At 39.5% G+C, this 21,568-nt stretch overlaps 1 protein-coding gene across 1 annotated transcript in view; it reads left to right on the top strand.

The window, feature by feature from the left end:
* Nucleotides 1-21,568, top strand: part of sh3bp5b (SH3-domain binding protein 5b (BTK-associated)) — a 45,440-nt gene that overhangs the window by 18,640 nt on the left and 5,232 nt on the right. The window contains exons 4-7 of the mRNA XM_062422552.1: nucleotides 13,792-13,956; nucleotides 14,073-14,203; nucleotides 18,907-18,949; nucleotides 21,348-21,567. Coding sequence (XP_062278536.1) covers nucleotides 13,792-13,956; nucleotides 14,073-14,203; nucleotides 18,907-18,949; nucleotides 21,348-21,567 — 559 coding nt within the window. The remainder of the gene's footprint in view (nucleotides 1-13,791; nucleotides 13,957-14,072; nucleotides 14,204-18,906; nucleotides 18,950-21,347; nucleotide 21,568) is intronic.

Genomic DNA, 21,568 nt, shown 5'->3' with positions numbered 1-21,568 from the left:
GGAGGGAAGTGACGTAATTCTTCATTAACGAACATCATAGCATTAACAATATCTGCTAAATAACTTCTTATCTTATCCTCAGACGTTGTTTCTTTGCTGTATTTGAGTTCAGATTCAGGTCTCAGTCACATCAGAAAGTGACGCAGTGAAATTAATTTACGAGTCTTTTCTGAATTTTGAAGTGATGATGGAAAACTAGCTGACACAGTGACTCATGAGACAAACAATAATATGATATAACTTCCTCCATTTTGGACTCTACTCATTGGGTTGATTCAAAGGTCAGCGCTGTCACAATGGTTTATAGTTTGGTCAACTGCAGGAAATGACCACTTCATAACTGTACAATGTATCTAATTTAATTTATAATAATTAATTTATATAATTTCAAGCCTTTTGAAAGGGAATCAAGTGATTGTGATGATTACATCGAAACAATACGATTTCAGTCTGATGTTGTTGTCATCATTTCTTGAGACTGAGCTCTTAGAAACTGTGAGATGACGAGACTCTTTTGCTCGAGGATACTTTAAAAATTGCATGAATCAAACTTTTGACCTTTCACTGAGGGAGGAAAAGTGTCTCTTACAATCAACTAAAATAGCTTTGAGCTCCTCTTGCTGCCTCCTGAAGGTTTGTCAGGTAAGTAAAAAAAAAAAAACACAGGTGCACTTATTGATGACCCGTACTCTAATCGTGGAAGTGGGTCAGCGTGACAAAGCTGAAAAGTTTGTGAAGCGATCGCTTGAGTGCTTCAAAAGCGCACAAGTGCTGACTACGGTGGGATGGAGCCGAGCTGCCGTATCTGAAGTTTAAACTTTAAACGTCATGAAATATGCATTCGCCTCTCTTTTCTTTTTTTCTTTTTTATTATTCCACTTCACCTCTCAAGACTCAGCTGGAGATGGAAAGAAGAAAGTCGGGAAACGTGGATGTTTGTTGTCTCATTCTTGTGGCCGTATCGCGTTTAACCCTCCTGTTGTCCTCATCTCTTTTGACTGTTCCTTCCTCCCTCTTTCTTTAATTTTTCCTTTGTTCTTACCCTCCTTCCCTCTTTCTTTGCTCCCTCCTCCTTCCATACTTTTTTCCTCACTTCCTTCCTTCCTTCCTTCCTTCCTTCCTTCCTTCCTTCCTTCCTTCCTTCCTTCCTTCACTCCTTACTTCCTATCTCTTTTCCTCCCTCCCTCCTTACTCCTTTCCTACCTTCCTTCCTTACTCCTTTCTTCCATACTCCTTTCTTTCCTTCTTTCCTTCCTTCCTTCCTTCCTTCCTTCCTTCCTTCCTTCCTTCCTTCCTCCTTACTCCTTTCCTCCCTCCCTCCCTCCCTCCCTCCCTCCCTCCCTCCCTCCCTCCCTCCTTCCTTCCGTCCTTCCTTCCTTCCTTCCTTCCTTCCTTCCTCCTGTCCTTCCTTGACCTGAGGACAACAGGAGGGTTAAAAAGACAAAAATATTTGAAGACTTTGCTTGAATCCATTTGATGAAAGTGGAGTCACGCGTGGGTAGTCCTAAATTGTTCTATATTTTAGAGCCAGACCACTTGTCCTGTCTGGTTTTTCTGTCAGTATAAAAGTCAGATGATTGGTTAGAGCCGCAGTGCAATACTCTCCCTGATTAATCTCTTGGTTTTGTGTTGTGATGGAGCATGAAAGGGTCTGAAAGCAGGCGACTGAATCCAGCACTCTGCCTGCAGCTCCATACTGTCTGTCTGCAGGTTAGCTATTCTGTCTGTTGAGAGGAAAGAGAGAGGCAGCTACACTTTGAAAAAAAGATGGGATAGAGTAGTTGCATGGGCTTTTAAAAGGAAGCGTGTGAGTCAATCAGAGACGGGAGGATGATATTTAAGAGATTCGTGATTTCTGGTGCAGTGATGCAAAACGTTTCTGGCTCTATAGGAGGCAAAATAAAAATGGTAGCAGATACAATAGTAGGAAGCAGATTGAGACCCATGGACTGCAACTAACAATTATTTTCATTATTGAATAGTCTGCCAATTATTTTCTTGATTAATGGATTCATTGTTTATACTATAAAGAGTCTAAGAGAAGGGAAAAATGTAAAAAAAAAGGTGTGTTTAAATTGGGTTAGGTCCAAAAAAACAAAAAACAGTCTATTTATATTAGTTTTGTGCTTGGAAAATGATTAGCTGGTGATCAAAATAGCTGCATATTAATTTCCTTTCAATCAACTAATTCATTCATCAGTCAATCAACTGATTGTTGCAGGTCTAGAAACGACTGAATCCAACAAACATTGTTATTGTACAACACATTGAAATGGTTTAATAATACAGATTGCTGAAGATGACCTTTTAAAGCAACAAACATCACTAATAATTATAATTATTATAATGATGAAGAGCCTAAAAGTCAAACATTTGCAGATCAAATTGAGCTGAAACCGAAAGCTGCAAGGCGGGAAGATGTAGGATGGGAGTGATGGATGATGAGAAAATTAGAGTGAGAAAGATCGACTGAGGGACACTTTGCTTAATGGATGTGTGTGTGTGTGTGTGTGTGTATGTGTGTGTGTGTTTTGGCTCCGTGTCAGCAGTGGAGACCTTTGTTTCCTTTCCTGTCTCATTAGTCAGATGGGAGCGTCTGTGGTCGAGTGGAGGGGTGAGCTTGATAAGCTTATAGTGAGAAGTGCTCTGCCAACAAAGTCAATACACAGCAAACACACAGCATCTCCGTTAATAGTTTAAATAAAAACATATCTGTAGCTACGGTAAAGTGAATAAAAGACACGTCCAGCTTGTTGGATTAAAGGCTCAGTCGCACCAGAAAGTGGCACGTAGAGACTGTAATGACGGAGCTAGCTGGAGTGCTAACCGCTAATATGCTTCTGGTTGTCAATCACAATAGTTGTCTGAGCTTCTTTCTATTTACTCTGTAATGTGGTGTTTATTCTCGTCTGGCATAGTTTTAACAGGATTATACATGATTTCAGTTATTAAAGAGTTACTGAAGAGGTTGAAAAGCGCTTAGACATATTTGTACCATTGACTCCTGTTTGTTAACTGTCTAAAACAATTCCTCTTTTTTTGTTGTGTTGCTACAAAGCTAATTAGCCACGATAGCTTCCTCTGTTTTAGACTCTCGTGTTAGCCGTTCCCTCTAAACGTCAGCACTGTTAAGACTGTTTGTTATTAAGTATTTAAACCTGACAAGATATGGCTAGATTGACTTTGGTTGTGGTGGTGTAATTGACATTAAATGATTTTTAACAGAAAATTTAGCGTGTGACCAATCCTTCACTTTTTAGACCATATATTCTGATTTAAACAACCTCTCCAACCAGATTAATTTGTTTAATGCAGATTTTTAATAACAAAACAAGATTTCCACACATTAATGAAATACTAATGTGATTTTTTTGCTATGTTCCTGGAAACAATACACCACAAAATATGCAGTTTAGTATCAAAATATCCTGTTTGAGACTCATTTGAGGATAAAAATTGTAATGCTCAATATTGAGATCACAGTCATGAATTAGAATAGTCACTAAGCTTGCAACAGAAAACTGGTTTCATGTAACACTGAACTTGTTTCATAGAAAGTTAAAACTACAGGGAATTTCCTATAAAGGTTTTACACATGTGGATATGAGGAAGTATGAATAATATTAATTTGTTAAACCAAACCTAAAGTTTTTAGGGAATAATCCATTAATCACATGACAACGTTTATATTTACATACTGTATTTCCCCCCTTGTGAATGAAGCTTTTTGTCTGTTTTACTCTGTTTTTTTCCACTTCTCTTTCTGGGTTCTTCTTTCTCTCAGCCTCTATCTCTTTGTTTATCTCCCTCCCTCTGTCCCTCCCCCCTCCCCCTCCCCTGCTGGAGTAAAGTGTTTTTGGCAGGCAGGGCACATCACATCAGACATTAGCCACAGGGAATGATGCTGATGGATGGATGGATGGAGGGATGGAGGAATTGAAAAGCTGGAGGGATTTGGGGGATTCAGTGAAGGGAGGCAGAGAGGAGGCTGCTGCAAGGTCAAAGCCATCTGTTTTTTCCCCGCTGTGGCCACCTGGGACGCTGTGTGTGTGTGTCTGTGTGTGTGTGTGGTTATTGTGTTGTTTCATGTCGTTTTATGCTGCTGGTCAACATGTCGTTTTTCATAATATCACTAACAGGCAACGTCACTTCACATCAAAATCACAGCTTTTTGCTTTTTTCATATTGTGAATTTGCCGAATGAATTGCAAAGCTCTTGATATTAGGGCTGCAACTAATGATTATTTTCATTATTTGATTGGTTGCCTGGTCCATAAAATGTCTTGTTCTGTCTCAACCAACACAAAACCCAACGTTTAATGTCATAGAGAACTAAAGAAACCACCAAATCCTCACATTTAAGTAGCTGGAAACAAAGAATTTGGGTATTTTCCTCTTTAAAAAAACCCCTACTCCACATGATTAATCGATTGTCATTCATATTCAGTAGTTTCACTAATCTGTTAATCGACTAATTGTCGCAGCTTAATTTGACATTACCATGCAAGACCAGCTTTTATCCACAAGGTGTTGCTTTATGATGCTTTATTACATTGTGAAGGGCTTTTAGGACAGACTGGGACATTGGCTTGCAACCAGAAGACACTAAATTTCCTATATTTTTTAACCTATTTTGCATATTTTCCCCAAGTCTCTCAACTTTTACTGTCTAATACCCTCTGGTATTAGTAAAAGATGCAGTAGTCACATGGCTTTACAGTCATCTACCTTGCAGTAAAGGTGTTATATTGTAGTTTTGATTCTGGTTAAAGGAAAGTTGAAGATCATACATATTTGAAACTGACAATGGAAACCACATTATGGCTTATTGGCTTCAGCAGATATACGACGTGTTCTAGTGAATCTTTACTGACACCAACTGAGACATTTAATTCAAGAGAGCTGCAAAAGTAAATCGTACTTAAGGGTATTAAAAAGATGGCTTGGTCAACATTAAAATAATCCAATGTGTGCTTAATGTAAAGTACTAAACAGTCTAAAAAGTGAGTCCTTACTCCTATAACTTTCCCCTCTGAAGACCAACAGCTGCAGTCCTACTTCCAAGCCTGGACGTATCTGGGTTAATTTGCCTATTAAAGGCCGTGAAGCGGACATCAGAGGCGGACGCTTCCTCCCTGCTGTTGAAATCATCCGCGGTTCGTTCAACCTTTTAAAAGCTCTCTCTCTCTCTCACATATCTAGGCCAGACTTGGTTCGTTTCGTTGTCTCTCCTGGAATAAACAGAAAACATCAAATTAGGGGATTGCCAGGACGGAGCAGACATGTTTACTTCGCTCAGAGGCCGATAGATATAGACGCCATTGTCCGAGATCGTGCTTCATCTTTAGAGGAAATTAATCCGTAGACTTGATTGAGGAATGGAGGTGAAAAATAATCAAATTTCCTGGTAAATTGGGCAAAGCAGGTCATTTTGAAAGCAGATACTATCTCCTATTCCCCTCCTCCTCCTCTTCTTCCTCTTGTGTTCATTGTGTTAGACAAACAGATTTGGGATTAGTCTGAATCCCTGGGCTCGCTGAACAAATAGTCTCCACTCAGATCAGTCTTGATACCCCTGAGTGCTGCAGTTAACCGCTTATAATGAATGTGAAGAGGGGCATTCAAGCCATTCCTCCCGAAACACGTGTTGATGAAATTTTAACAGGAGTGAACGTGTGAAATACGAACAGACTTTGAAGTCATCGCCACAGCGTCTGATTTTGAAGGTGAATGAAAAGTCTTTTTTATGATCTAAAAGCTCATTTTCTTCCTCCGACAGCTTTGACTGATGGTGAAGACTTCTAACTGTCCTTTCCGTCTGTCCTCCCATCTTTCTTCTTTATGTCTTCCTCCATCTGCTGCAGTTTGACCGATAAAAAAGGTTTTGAAGGTTGTTATAGGAGTGTAGTTAGACTGGAGTTACAGCTGATTTAAACAGAGTGGGAACAAATTCAACCAGTTTCATGATATATTTTCCACATTATCACCAAGTGTTAATACTGATACCAAAACAATATTTTAATTAAGGAAATATAAACATGTTTTAACCCCTTTTCTTCCATTTAATGTTAATCCAAACTGCTCAATGCATCAGTGTTGAATAAGAAACACTGTACAAGTAAAATAAAGCCTCAGATTTCCTGATTTACACCAAGAAATATCTGATGAATGATAAAGTATAGAAGCCTAACAATCTCATTTGATAATACATTGATAATACGTATTAACTTGGTTTGATCCTCAGCCTGAAGGCCTTTTTTCTTTCTGTCATTCAGAGATACGTTTATGTTTGTTATGGCTTTATTTAAAGTTGCGTCGATTAGTCAATTAAATGATTAGTTGACTGACAGAAAATTCATAGGCAGATATTTTGCAGCTTATAGTTTAAGTAATTTTTAATTCAAAAAGGTCAAATATTTACTAGTTTCAGCTTCTCGGTTGTGAATTCTTGCTGCGTTTCTCCATCAAATCAAAAATTTACCACCTCATGTAAGTTTTGGGGCTGTTAATATCCACCAATTAACCATTTTCCCCCAATTTAAAACTTTTTTTTATCGACAAAACAATGGGTGATGATGGAAATAATCATTAGTTGCAGCCTTAACATTTTAATTAGACATTGCAGGAAGAGTCTATGTACTTGCACAATCATTGTAATTTGGTGCACAGCTAGAAAACAATGATGGGTTTAAAACTCATGATGTTGAGATCTTAATTAATGGCAACACTTCTCACTCAATTTCTTCTTGTTTTTGTTTCTTTTACAACATTAATTTCATCCTACTTTGTATTTTCTAATGTGCTACTTCACAAAATGTTTGCAGGATATTCATAAATTCATCCAATAATGAAAACTGCTAGTCTGATTTCTTTTCTTTGGCTCCACATCACCAACAGGAAAATCATTTTTACAACTTAGAACTGGCTCGCTCAGCGTTTCCCTCACTTTATACAGCTGTTATCGAGCTGTTATCATAAGAGATGTTCAGATGATCAATTTATTACAGTCGCAGCAGCTGTGTCAGAAGTGTTACAGGAATGTACAAATATAAACCTGATAAGATGAACGCTGTGACATTTATGTAGAAGTGACTTCAGTTCATTCAGACATAAGATATATAAGACACAAGTTGCATGTCTGAAGGTGTTTTCTGCTCTCAACGTACTTTCATTTCTCTTCATAATCAAAAACAGCATTTGACAAGAATTGTTGAGATTGAAACAATAACCAGTTGTTTGCTTCTCTTCATTCCTTCTCTCTCAGTTCACAAGTTGAAGCATGTTTTTCTCTGTTTTAAAGATCTGTTGAATAATTGAAGCATCTGTGGAGCCAATTTTGCCTTTATTTTTTTCCTGCAAGAGAAGGAATCGCATCTCGGTTTCTGAAGCTCTGCATTGCTTACGCATCGGTTTCCCTGTGGTGGCTCATCCGCTCTGAAAATTTCATAGGCCGCATGCAGAGTGATTAAAATATGAAGTAGAGGCAAACGAGAGGAAGAGAGATGAGTGAAGATGCTGAGGAGGACTGGGATGCAGAGAGAGAGAGAGAGAGGGGAAGAGAAATGGATGGAGATGTTAAAAATGAGACAGAAGCAGAACTTTGGCAGGTAGGAGAGATGAAATAGGATATAGAAAGTGACAGCTGGGGAGATAAAGGAAAGAGGGCGATGGAGGAAGAGATAGTAGCAAGCAAAGGAAATGGATGGAAGAAGACAGATGGATAAATATAGAAACAGAGGAGAAGAGAGACAAAGTGGAAGAGTGATCAAAAAGAGAAGGAATGATTGAAAAAATGATGCAAAGAAAGATGGAAAAATTGGCTGAGACTGATGAGACTGTTTTTTTTCTCTCTCGTCATGCTTGGTCAAAGTGTGATGCAGCGCACACACACACACACACACATTTACACACACACACACACACATTTACACACACTGGTTAAAAGCACAACTGATCTGTTGTGGCATCGACACCTTTTGAAGCGTTGACACGTGATGAGATTAAAGGGCCACGCCAACATTTATAGAAACTGTTTTGTTCATCAGCTTGGACGCACACACATCTTCACACTTGTCTACTTTTTATACTTTTGTTCTTCCATCAACAAACAATGATATTTTTAGACTGTAGTGTTCTTGCAATGCTAAATATTCAAGTTCTATATCAACTTGTGGAGATTCAGCTCGTTCTCACAATAAAAAAATGACCTATAGCTATGGTTTACGCCATCTAGTGGTTGTAATGAATATGACATGGCGAAATGACACAGTTCAGATGGTATGAGGCAACTTTATTGGATGGGTTTGCCCCATTAGGTGGAGCTGGGTCAAGTGGATGTCCAAATATTTAGATGGCAAAACATGGACTTTGCTGGATCACTGTTTGCTTCCTGTGTGTGTCATATTTCCAACCGTGACTCTTAGAACTTTTGTTTTTTCGTAAACTGTGACATCATCGTAGTGTCTGCTGTTGCCACGACAACAAAGGTTTCATAACTTAAACTTTTTTAGGAAGTGTAAACCACGTTTCAAGTGATCATTCTAACCCAAACCCATGATCTTTCCTCAACCTTAACCAAGTGGTTTTTGTACCTAAACCTAACCAGACTTTAACCACAGCATTTATATTTTAATAGTTTTGGAAAGCAGCAAATTATAGTCCTATGGGTCAATCTGGAGTGCATTACTACATCTGCTATATGGTGTAAACATAACTATAGTCTGTGTATTTTATGTATGTTATTCTGTTCGTATTGTATTATGTGAAGCACTTTGCAACTTCGGTCTGGAAAGGTGCTTTGGATATAGAGTTTATTATTACTATTATAGGTTTTTTTTTGGCAGCTGAATTGGAATTGTTGGAATTTATTATTATATTTATTAATATTTGATGTAAGTAGGCGTGTTGAAGGTATAACGTGGAAGAACTGGCCAGAGTTCTAGTTTAAAACATTAACAAATTGGCTGAAATTATGAACAGAATGTGAAGAAATAAGTGTTTAAAGTATGCCAAAGACTGATATGAATTGTGTTGCCGAGATATCAATGGAGTGACAATGCTGGTTCTTACACATTATACCTTGAACATGATACTAAGGTGTTTTGTAGACAGTGAAAGAGTTACTGCTGCATCTTCTGCTGACGAAATTAAAAATATGGCACCATTAATACAGGATTTTTATCTAACACAGTATATCATTGTTTCTGCCCCACTGTCGCTGCTGGTGTACCATTCAGGGAACTCCGATAATTGGAAATTATTGTCTCCTGTGTCACTTTCCTCTGTGGTTTATCTGGTTGCCATGGTCACCCTGAAATCCACAATGGCTGAGCAGCAGAGACAATGTATATCTGAGCCTGATATGTTGAGTCTGAGATGTCTGAAAACGTCCACGGTACAGAGGATGAACCCTTTTTTGATCTGGATAACAAGACCTTTTCAAAGAAGATAAATTACTGCAAATTTGTCCCTCTATTTTTTTTGTTTCATCTGATAATTACCGCCTCACAGGACCACTTGTGCTGCAGAGTTTCAGTCTGATCTTCCATCTCTTCCTCCTCCTCCTCCTCCTCTTCATCTGTCACGTTGCCCATGAGGAACCCGTCCTACATGTGCTCACTCCCTCTTCATCATTCCCATCTCCCTCGCTTCCCTCGCCTCCCACCTCTCTCATTCTGTCAGCACAAACATGAAGCGGTCTGCTCGGCCTGCTTTAGAAAAGGGAAAACATATCAAAGTCTTCTTTTTTTATTCTCGTAAGAAAGACGACTCTTTCATAAGAATAGTTGCCACACTTAACTTTGACTAATCAGCTCATTTATTGACTAATTTATCTTAACCAATACACTTCTCTGTACTACGAAGTCTATTCAAGGCAATCAATTTGTTCAGGTTATTCTCGCTTGGTGAGTTTTACAAATGCATTCAAAATGCAGAAAATAGAACCTCATTTGGATCCAAGTGTGTCAGATTTTCAGACACTACAAGACAAATATAGCGCGACAACAAACAACTAAATACAGCGTGAACATAAAGTATCTACTGTTTCGTTCCCGTCTTCAACTGAAGGCTAGTGAAACATCAACACTGTCATCCTCCAGCTGGAGTTCAAAGCAAACGCTCTGAGGGAAGAGAAGGGTCATGGAGAGACAATGAAAGAGGGATACGGTGATGCAACCAGTAACTTGGAGGAGAACAGATGCAGATCTTCCACTCATCTAGTTTCAGGCTCTGCAGCTGGCTGCAGGGATTTTCACTCGTTCAACCACGAGAGCATCAGTGAGATCCAACATTGATGTTGGGTGATGAAATCTGACTCACAGCTCATCCCAAAAGTGTTGGATGTTGGCCAGTCAGCTTCCCCCACACCACAAAATTAGCATTTGCGTTATTGTTCATGGTGTCAAATCATTACAGACTGCTAAATAAAACCCAATGAACCTACTGATGGCTACAGTATATTGGTGCTTAGTGCAGCAAACACATGTATAATTTACATTTGTATAACGTGGCAATGTTCACCGTAGTTACAACATTCTCGGCCGTCATTTCCTGTTTGAAAAGTGGTCCCTCCTCTTCTGCTACAGAGCCAAGATGGCGACCGTTGAGGGTGAGAAGTGTCCATAGTTACATATTTAACTTTTTGACTGTTTTGTGTGAAACCATCCAGGTACTTATAGTGCTCATAGTTTCCATATTTATCAGTCTTAATGCATTTCTGCACTGAAAATATTAAGCGTTAGTACAGAAATATGAGATTTGAGACACATAGCACTAGTTTAACACGTGTGCCTATGAGCACAATTCATCATATTACAACTGGTTTGGATCCAGTCCTGGTCCAGTATGCAAAGGGAGGAAGGGAGGGAAGGAAAGAAGGAAGAGAAGACAGGAAGGAAAGAAGGAAGAGAAGACAGGAAGGAAATAAAGAGGGAAGGAAGGAAGAGAAGACGGGAAGGAAGGAAGGAAGACAGGAAGGAAGGAAGGAAGAGAAGGAATGAAAGACATGGTAGGAAGGAAGGAAGAGAAGGAATGAAAGAAGGAAGGAAAACAGGAATGAAAGAAGGAAGGAAAACAGGAATGAAAGAAGGAAGGAAGGAAGAGAAGGAATGAAAGACAGATGGTAAGAAGGAAGGAAAGAAGGACAAATGGAAGGAAGGAATGAAAGAGGGCCGGATAGGACCCCTCGGCAGTCCAGTTCTGGCCCACGGGCCTTATGTTTGAGACCCCTGCAGTTTAGTTGTGCTGCAGTGAAAAAGGAAAACAACCTTTCTGCTTCCTGCCAGCAGTGAAACATGCTGTTCTCTGCTGATTTATAATCACTCAGACGCTGCTGTCCGACCGAGTCAGACATCAAATGTGTTTAATGTTGTTTTTAAACGGCTTCACTCACAGCAGACCGTCACAGAGAGGGAAGATACGGGCATAACGGAGCATAATTTAAGACAGTCTCTCTTTTTAAGACATATTACAGCTAAGTGGTCAGTGCCAATTCTTCTGCATGTCGGTGTTTGTTGATTATAAAACAGTTTGAAGTATTTTGGGTCACAGAAGACACCAAACTGAATATCCTGAACACAATACACACACCTTTACAATCATACTGAGAACAGAAACAGGCCATGAATTTTGCTCCTCAAGAACACTTTGATAGGACGAGCGGATATTAATCAACACGCTTTATCTTTAGTGGAACCTTCCTGTTAGACGACGACAGGAAATAAAATGATTTCCATCTTAAACGATCGCTGATGTGTGTGACCAACCCCTAACATTGAAGACCGTGACACAGATAAACCAGAAGGCAGTACTGTAGGTAACAAACGTCTCTCTGTATAGGATCCAATCAGCACGTGCGTCCAGGCAGCGTGAAAAACAAAGCCGAGCACATGACTGCAACAAGGCCGAGGCTGTTCGGATCGTGCTGCGCTGGCATGTTGATGACCGTCGATAAACCAATTACAGCGAGCATGTGGTGATGTCACAGCGTCTGCAGACAGGAGTTAAAACTGAGAGAGCTGATGGGAGACAGATACTGAGTCTGTGGATTGAAACTGCTGATTTTTACATTTGATGTGCATTGATTGCATCAGAGTAATGTGAATAAACAACTAGTTTGAGCTTCCAGAAATTATAATGAGCATTTTTAATTCATTTTCTTACGTTTTATAGACAACATGGATTATCTATTATCTCTATCTCATTATTTAGAACCTGCAGTGGGATTTTCACAGGTCTTACACACAACACAGTGGAGGTTGAAGGCTTTTCTTGATTAGATTTGATGTTATTGTTAAAATCTAATCTAGCTAATCTTTTCTTCACTTCACTCGTTAAATTGCATATGAGTTTTTCCTCACTAAGGATCTGCGTAGCTCGACCGTTTTTCTTTCAGTAATTAGATTTTCGACACCAGGTCAAACCTCTGCTGTGTGTTTATCCACAGGCAAACACAGCAGTCTTACATTAGGTTAGTACAGTAGCTGCAGTGTGTAACGCCTCAGCTGTTCATTACAATGAGATCAGATGAATGATGTCGCCGACGTCTTATGTAAGACTGAAGACGGTACAAAGAGCTCTGCTGCTATTTTTTACACATTAAAGTCTGATCTGTGTTATTTTTGGCCTGTTGTGTGTGTGTGTGTGTGTGTGTGTGTGTGTGTGTGTGTGTGTGTGTGTGTGTGTGTGTGTGTGTGTGTGTGTGTGTGTGTGTGCGTGTGCGTGTGCGTGTGCGTGTGCGTGTGCGTGTGCGTGTGCGTGTGCGTGTGTGTGTGTGTGTGTACTATTGTTGAGTTGATCTGTTCCCTTAACTAAATGATGACGCATGATCCTCATTAATAAATCGATCAGGCGATGGACAATTTTAATGATTGTTGTTAACCGTTCAAGTTAAAAATGTAAAATATCTGCTGGTTTCAGCTTCTTAAATGTGAAGATTTTCCTCCTTTTCAGTTTAAAATCAAAGTAAATGGAATATATTTGGGCTTTGGATAAAATAATCAGTTTAAATTCATCAGCTCGGACATTTTTTCACTATTTTATTTTATGAAATGACATTTAACTAACTAACATAATGATTCATTGAAAAAAAAAAAATTAACATTAACAGATGATGAAAACAGCTGTTGGTTTCTTTAGTTGCAGCCCTAAAATATTTTGGTGAAAATGTGTAATAGTTTAATGTTGCAAAAATTACAATAATTATTCAGGTTTCTTATGCGATAACGGTTCATTCAGGCTTTTACAGCTGAATAACTTTTAATAAACTAGATTCTCCAGATTTTAAACTTGATGAACTGTTTTTGTTTTCCTTCCAGATGAACTCTGAAGGGTTTGAGAAATGAAAATAGTTTCTGCTGAAAGGAAAACTGTAGAAAAATATGAGGAGAGGAATCATTTTTTAACACAGGAAGCAAGTCATTTATTCCACAAACAGCTCTGTCAATGACAAGTGTGTGTTATGTTACAATCAAAGAGGCCTGTGGGAGAACATACATTTACAGCTGAGGAGTGAAGATTTATCTGGTTTCACAACTAAATTCTTCTTTATTGTTATAAAGCTGCTGATTCATAAAGAAAATACAGTTTGTAATATGTAGAAAGGAACTTCTCCATTGTTCTATAAATGAAGATGAAGTCAGGATTAGATACACATGAGAGAACTGACTGACTGCTCTTCCAGTTTAATACACAGTTATACTGAGGAGACACTCTTGTACATTAACCCAGCTGGTCTTTGATGCTTTATACCAGAATAATGAACGATCTACCTCTCTGTGTCTTTTCCTTCAGGCTCAGCTAGAGGCTCAGAAAGCCACCCAGGACTTCCAGAGAGCCACCGAGGTCCTGCGTGCAGCGAAGGAGACCATCTCCCTGGCCGAGCAGAGGCTCCTGGAGGAGGACAACCGGCAGTTCGACTCCGCCTGGCAGGAGATGCTGAACCACGCCACGCAGCGGGTAAGGAGGAAGGAGGAGATAGATGTTTTTTTAAATTTATTTATCAGTAAAAAAAACACTCGTCCTCTGAGTGCTGGGCTTTCACGGAGACACTGAGTTCTGATTGGCTGTTGCAGGTGATGGAGGCGGAGAACACAAAGACGAGAAGCGAGCTGCTGCATAAGGAGACGGCGGCCAAATACACGGCAGCGATTGGCCGCATGAAGCAGCTGGAGAAGAAACTCAAACGCACCATCAACAAGTCCAAGTAAGAGCTTCAGATGACTTTCAACCCGGCCAATCAGAGCTTTGCTGAGTGTTAGAGTGCAGATGTAGATGAGACTGACGCACTAAAGGTTGTTGTTAGTTGATTTCGGGAAATAACAACTATTAAATCAACGTGTTTCTTTTACTGGCATCAAATCAGTCCAGCAGCTGTTTCCACATCCTCTGTGTTGCCTGGAAACGACATCACTACTGATTTATTAAAATAACGAGCAGGCTGAATTATGACGTAAAAACAAAATAACAGATAATAACAATTCAGTCTGATTATCTGTGTCACTTTTATATATACTACTTGATCAATTAGTCAGCTGATAATCTACTTATCGTTTTGTGATATTTTTTTAAAGAAAAAATGTCCAAATTCTCTGATTCCAGCTTCTTAAATGTGATGATTTTATGGATTTCTTTGACTTCATGATGGTAAACTGAGTATTTTGGGGTTTTGGACAATCAGCTCGGCCTATGGGGAATTTCTTACTTACATTTTTCACTATTTTCTGACATTAGACCACAGATCATCATCCCCAAACAACTAATTAATTAATCAATAAATAGGCAAATTAATCGATAATTAAAATATTCATTAGTTGCAGCTGTAAAGGGAGTCAACATCAGTCTTTTATCCTAATTAACCTAATCAGTAACCCAGGTAACATATTGAATAGAAACCATTGCTCAGTGTTGGGTGATTTATTTCCAATGACATTCACTGTTTACCTTGTGAGCTAACGATGTCAAAAAAGCCCCCAAAACAAACACTATAATTAATTTTTCAGAGCATGAAATAAATCACAGCAGTAGTGTGTTTCCAGCTTCTGTCATAGTTTTATATTTGGACATTAATTGTGTTGTTTGAGATGCTGGCATGAGTCAGATCTCGCTGTGAACCCAGACTCTGAAGCAGACTGTTACTTCTCGGCTGACCGCTCCGCCAATTATTCAGCTGCAGGATGAGATCAACAGCGACGTCATCCGTGTTTGCCCTCGAGCCTCATTTACAGACACACTCGAGAGCTGAATGTTAGACCCTTCAGCTCCGAGACAATTTCTCCCTGCAGTCTGTCTCCAGCCATCACCGGCAGCATGAACATCTGTCTTCTACCAGACATCGAAAGATCAGATCAGTGTTTTTTTTTAAAGCAGCGTGATCAGATTGCACTTCTCTCTTCACTTGAAGCCGCCCTCTAAAATAGTAAAACCACATCTAGCTGTTTATTTCAAATAGTCAGGTGTTAAAGGGGAAGTTCGACTAAATTCGGTTGCAGTCACGAGTTTACACCCTCCTACACAACCAACACGAGTTTTACTAGAATGACACGACTGCTGCGCTTCCGCCTCACAATATATGAAATTAAATAGATGTGCATAAAAATCCAAGGACTCAAAATTCCCCTCGGTTCCCCCGTTGGTTATGTTTTTAATCTCAGCATTTCTGTAGACTTTCCTCATTTCTCACACATTTAGTTTTTAAATATCTGATGCCTTAGTGCAACCCTTTCCTGTGTTTCCTGATGAACATTTAAGGTTTATATATACTGTATCTGCTAATGTTAACTACCAAGTTCTTAATTATATTCCAAATAAATCATAAATATAAAATATATTAGGTTTTGTGTCCTAAAGACAACTGTGAGAGCTTTCAATGAGTTACTGAGAGAAGCCGAATTGGCATTTATATTTATGAATATGACAGTTTTACTTGTTACGCTGTTGTATTGTCATTTAAAAATATCCAGATTATTAAAAAAGTGCAGATAATTAAAAGCAAACTTCACCTGGATTTAGTGTCACCACATATCTGAATGTTGTTTTGTTTTCAGCAACAACAACATAAAGGGAACTGATCACTACATTTTAGAGTAAATGTAGCTCAGAAAATGCTTCCAGTTATATTAAATAAAGAAAGTAGAAAAAGCGAATGAGCTGCCAGAGACCCTCAAAGTGAGTTAAAAAAGAGGAAATGTCACAACTGCAGTATTTTCTCTGCAAATAGCATTTTAACCCTCCTGTTGTCCTCGTCTCAAGGGAGGAAGGGAGGAAGAAGGAAAGGAAAGGAGGGAGGAAGAAGGAAGGAAAGGAGGGAGGAAGGAAGGAAGGGAGGAAGAAAAGGAGGGAAGGAGAGAAGGAAGGGAGGAAGGAAGGGAGTAAAGAGAGAGGAAGGAAAGAAAGAAAGAAGGAGGGAGGAAAAGAAGGAACAGTCAAAACAGACAGGGTCAATTTGACCCGGGAGGATGGTACGAGGGTTATAATCCAATACGCTAAAAATGAAAACTTAAACCGATTTGAAGAAAAGTAAGAATACAAGACATGAATGAACTCAAACTCTTGGTATCTTTAGTCCGAGCTGCAAACAGATGAAAGCTGTCCGAGCTCAGCGGTGAAGATAACGTCATCTCAAATGCATTTCTTTCTCCTCTTTCATTATCATACTGTCAGGAACCTTCAAAGCTGCTCCCCTTCCCAGTGGAGTCAATGTATGTTTGAGGAGCTCACAGCTTTGTTTCTGGACTTTAACCTTTAATTAAACTTCAGTTCAAGTACTGAGAACGGTTACATAAGACCCTCCCTCAATTCCCACGTCGATACCTCATCGCTCAGAGCCTGCGGACGGCCGTGTCAGCCTCCTGATGTTACTGAAGCTTTCCAGAGGCAGTGAATGCATCTCGTTGCCAAGAACAATGAATGTAAAGATGATTCCATGACGCTGATACATGAACAGCTGCTGCTACAGTGTGTGAAGTAACTCTATCGTTGCCGTAATGTTATAAAGTTTGAATGTTATTAAGAAGTCTGGAAAAGTGTTGTTAGTATTAAGGCTGAAAAATGAGGATACCAACACTAATCTAAGTACCTTTTTAAAGTGATTCTGATACCAACTGAGTCCTTCTTTAGATAATCATTAACACATTTAGTCTTTTATCTGGTGTAACAGGCGTTTAGTGTAGACTCACTTTAGAGCCAGGGGTGTCAAACATGAGGCCCGTTGGCCAGAACCGGCCCGCTGAGGAGTCCGGCCCACTTTCCTTCCTTCCTTCCTTCCATTTGTCCTTCTTTCCTTCCTTCCTACCATCTGCCTTTCATTCCTTCCCTACCTTCCTTCCTGTCTTCTCTTACTTATTTTTCTTCCATCCCTCCATCCTTCCTTCTTTTTTTCTCTTCATTCTTTCCATCTTTCCTTCCTGTCTTCTCTTACTTATTTTCCTTCTCTTCCTTCCTTCCTTCCATTTGTCCTTCCGTCTGTTCCTTGTCTCCTTCCTTCTAATCTTTTTACTGGTCTGGCCCAATCTGAGCTGTTTGTGGCCCTTAAATAAAGATGAGTTTGACACCGCTGAGTTACGGTAACTACGGTAACTATGGTAACGCCGCTGCTTTAGAGCGTTTAGGTGGCATCTTGGCTGCTGAACTGCTAAGTGCACTAACTCAAATTCACCTCAACTTCACCACCACAGACGGGTTCTAGCCGCTGTGGCAGTGGACCAATCACATGTCACATTAAATCGAACAATGCTTGCATTGATTGGCTGTAAGCAAGTCCGTACAAATAGTCTTATTTTCTAGCTCTGGGTGCAAAAAAGGATTGATTGCAGGTATCGTTTGACGGGAGACGTTTCTATACTACTTAGTATCCTGATCGTAATAGTGAAAACTGCTTGTCATAATGTCTTAAACATCATAGTGACCTCCTTTTTAAATGTCCTGTGTTGTCAGATCAACAACCCAAAATCCTAAGATATTCATATATGACAAAGAATAACCTCCAATCCTCAAAATGTAGAAGCTGCAACTAGCGAATATTTGGCTCTTTTGCTTAAAAATTACTAAAACAATTACTTGATTATCAAACTGAATAATATGCTGTGTATCCTGTGGACGTCTAGACAGAATTTGATATATCATCCCTTAAAAATTCATATCCTGTCTTTCTTCCAGTCGTGTTCTGTTATGTTTTTCTGAGCCTGTTTTTTTATTTATCTCTGTTTGAAGTCTGAAGCAAGTTCACCAACTTTTGATATTTCCAGTCTTTTTTTTATTGCATTGAAAAAGACAAATGTGTCACTCGGAAACCTTTTTACTGCACATCTACACAGGAACACACATGCAAAGGAACAATTATAGACAACAATCATGACAGCGGAGTAAAAATAGAGATCTATAATTACACATATAGAACAAATGGATGATGATCTTATTGTTTTATTGTCTTTTATTGAATGTTTCAGATGATTCCTGACTCTGTTCATGATGTGACAAAGACAAACTGTGCAGTGACACACTCCTATGAAGGGAAAATAAAGTATATTTCTCGCTTGTAACTTTACAGCCCTTAAGCCGGTGAAGTAAAAAAGTGAATTTTTTCCAGCTCTGGTTCAGTTCCTGCTCTCATAATTAGAAACGACGTGTTCAGTGTATCGATTTTTTCTCTCTGGATTCAGGACTAACTGAGCCATCAGCTGCAGTCTTGCTGAGCGTTGCCTCGGCAGGGCGTTAATCCGTTCTGCATCATTCACTCATCACAACATCACAACCCCCCCCTCTTTATCTCCCCCACCACCACCCCCCGGGGTTGCCATGGTGATGATGTTGGTACTGCTCTTTTCTGGGTTATTCTGTATTTTTCCCCTCTGATCTAATCTTTCCCCCTCTCTCCTCTCTCTCTATGTCCTGACCTCTCCTCCCTCGCAGGCCGTACTTTGAGATGAAGGCGAAGTACTATCTGCAGCTGGAGGTACGTGACGGCTGCTCAGCTGTAATTTATTTCCTTCCTGACCCTGCTGATCCCCTGTAAAGGTTGTGAGGATGCTGTACTCTGCTGTTCAGGGTTACATTTCTTAACCAAACATTTCAGAATCTGTTGACTCTGCCCTCATGTGTTCATACTATAGTGTATATAACTGTTTAAACAATAATATGCAAATTATCTAACTAGCATTAGGTTTTTTGCTGCATTGGAAATGTGTCTCTAGAGATTAGAACATTCAAGGGCGGCTCTTAAAAGTTTAAATTTAGCTCCTTCACACTGGATTCACAACAATTACAAGAGTCACGACCAACAAATGTGTCCAAACAAATCTAAAATGTCTCTAAATTGGTTTTTCCCCCCTCATTATTTAATATTTAACATATTACTGAATACATATATTGCCATTTTTAATTCTTTTTTAATATTTAGTAAATAAATCATGACGTGGGCTTATTTGGAGCACACATGGGCTTAAATGGAGTCACAGTACCAATTAAACCCACTTTATTCATCAAATATCTTTATTTTATATTCCAAAATCTACATGAACTAATGAATGCATTTTCAAATGAGAGATAAATGTTGCTTTATAAGAAATGATCTCCCTTATAAATCATGTCAGTATCCATGAAAAACAGCTGAACTTAGATTTTGGTGCTTAATGGGAACATTTACCCTAACAGCTGATCTTAGATCTGAGGAAGGAAGGAAGGAAGGAAGGAGGGAAGGAATGAATGAAGGTAGGAAGGAAGGAAAGAAGGAAGGAATTAATGAAGGTAGGAAGGAAGGAAAGTAGGAAGGAAGGAAGGAAGGAAGGAAGGAAGGAATGAAGGAAGGAAGGAAGGAAGGACAGATGAAGGGAACATTTACTCGAACAGCTGAAAACATTGTTTATAAAAGTCATCAAATGTAGTAAATTGCATTCATTTGATTTAGTTTTTTGAAATACTTATATTACATTTTAATTAGAGTAACTAGTAATCTGTAACCTATTACATTTCCAAAGTAACCTTCCCAACCCTGATTACAGGCTCATAGGGAAATATTTGAACAGTTTTGAGGTTTTGAACAGGTGATATGGGAGTAAAGCCTGTTCCTGTTCAGAGGTTAAAAATATGTGAGGAGAGGATGGAAATTCATACACACAACCGCTGCACCTGATTTATCACCACAGACTGACCTCTGCAGTTGTAAAAATCTTCCGCTCTGTTTTACTGGAAACCACACAGAGGAAGAGAGAGACTAAAGCACAGCGAGAGAGACGAACACACAAATGAAAAGATTCATTATAAAGTCAATTTTCCAGACCTCCCACAGTGGCTCCAATGTGATATGAATGAAGCAGCCAGTAATTAATAGGCAGCCAGATCATTACTTATCCATTTACAGAAAATGATCTAGTCAAGAATTTAAAGATTTAACAAAGTCTCCCAATTGTTGAGCTGATGACATCGAGCTATTTAACATTCCCTCTCATGCAGCCTTCCTCTTGTGGGTTGAATGGATGCTCAAAGTCCCAAAAGTGTCTTCAAATAGTATTCAAAGTATTCAGCACTAAATACTGCTTTAAGAGTTTCACACTGCATGTCAGAACAGCTCAGCGTCAGGTCTTATTTAGCATCACTTAATGCAAAACAGATGCGGCTCAATTACACTTGCAGTCTTACATAACGGCTAAATTGAAAAATTGCAATCATGCAAAAATTCTGTTATGCAATCCTCTCCTCAAAACCCATAAGATGGAAGTATTTGGGAAAGTGGTATCGAAGCAATAATTGTTCATAACAGTTTGTGGATCAACAGTAGATTATGCTGCAGTAAGTTCTTCCTCTTCTGGATGTGACTTTGCGTCGCTATTTAAACACATGATAACTGCAGCATGAAGGAGGAAGCTGCTGCAGAGTTTATAGATGTTTGATGCAAAAAAAACAAGTCAAGTTGTTTTGTGGATTATTCCCTAAATTTGGGACCACGCTGAATGATAGAGAGGAGTGAGAAGTTAAAAGAAAAGCCAGAATGAATGAGTCGAGAAACATCATGAATACAGATGTTTCCATACAGGACACAAGAGTCTCAGTGAGTGGGTCGTTAACATTATGTAGATCAAATGCTGAGGCCTTCACAGTCACCAGATCTAGTGCCAAACAAACCATCATCATCAAAACACCAAAAGAGGGAATGTGATTTCTGCAGGATGTTGTTCGTCTCTCCTGCAGACCTGAACAGTCTTTGAAAATCTGGTGGATTAAAATGGTTTTTCCTCTAATTTGTCACCTCTCAACGTATCACTACATGCCAGATTTAGAGTCTGCAGCCTGGCGGTGTTGTTGTCCATCCATCATAATAACCATCCCGCCTCTCTTCCTCTCTCTCTTTCCTCCAGAACCTGAAGAAGAACGTGGACGAGCGACAGGCCAAGCTGTCCCAGGCCAAAGGCGACTACAAGACGGCCCTCAGGAACCTGGAGATGATCTCCGACGAGATCCACGAGCGACGCCGCAGCACCGCCATGGGCCCGCGGGAGCGAGGCGTGGGCGCCGAGGGCGACAGCGTTTCCGGGGACGACATCTCCAACTTTAAGATGGAGTCGGACGGCATTTCCAG

The sequence above is a fragment of the Scomber scombrus genome, chromosome 7 (genome assembly GCF_963691925.1).
Source record: "Scomber scombrus chromosome 7, fScoSco1.1, whole genome shotgun sequence".
NCBI classification, from domain to species: Eukaryota; Metazoa; Chordata; class Actinopteri; order Scombriformes; family Scombridae; genus Scomber; species Scomber scombrus.
This window is presented reverse-complemented; position numbering and strand designations above follow the sequence as displayed.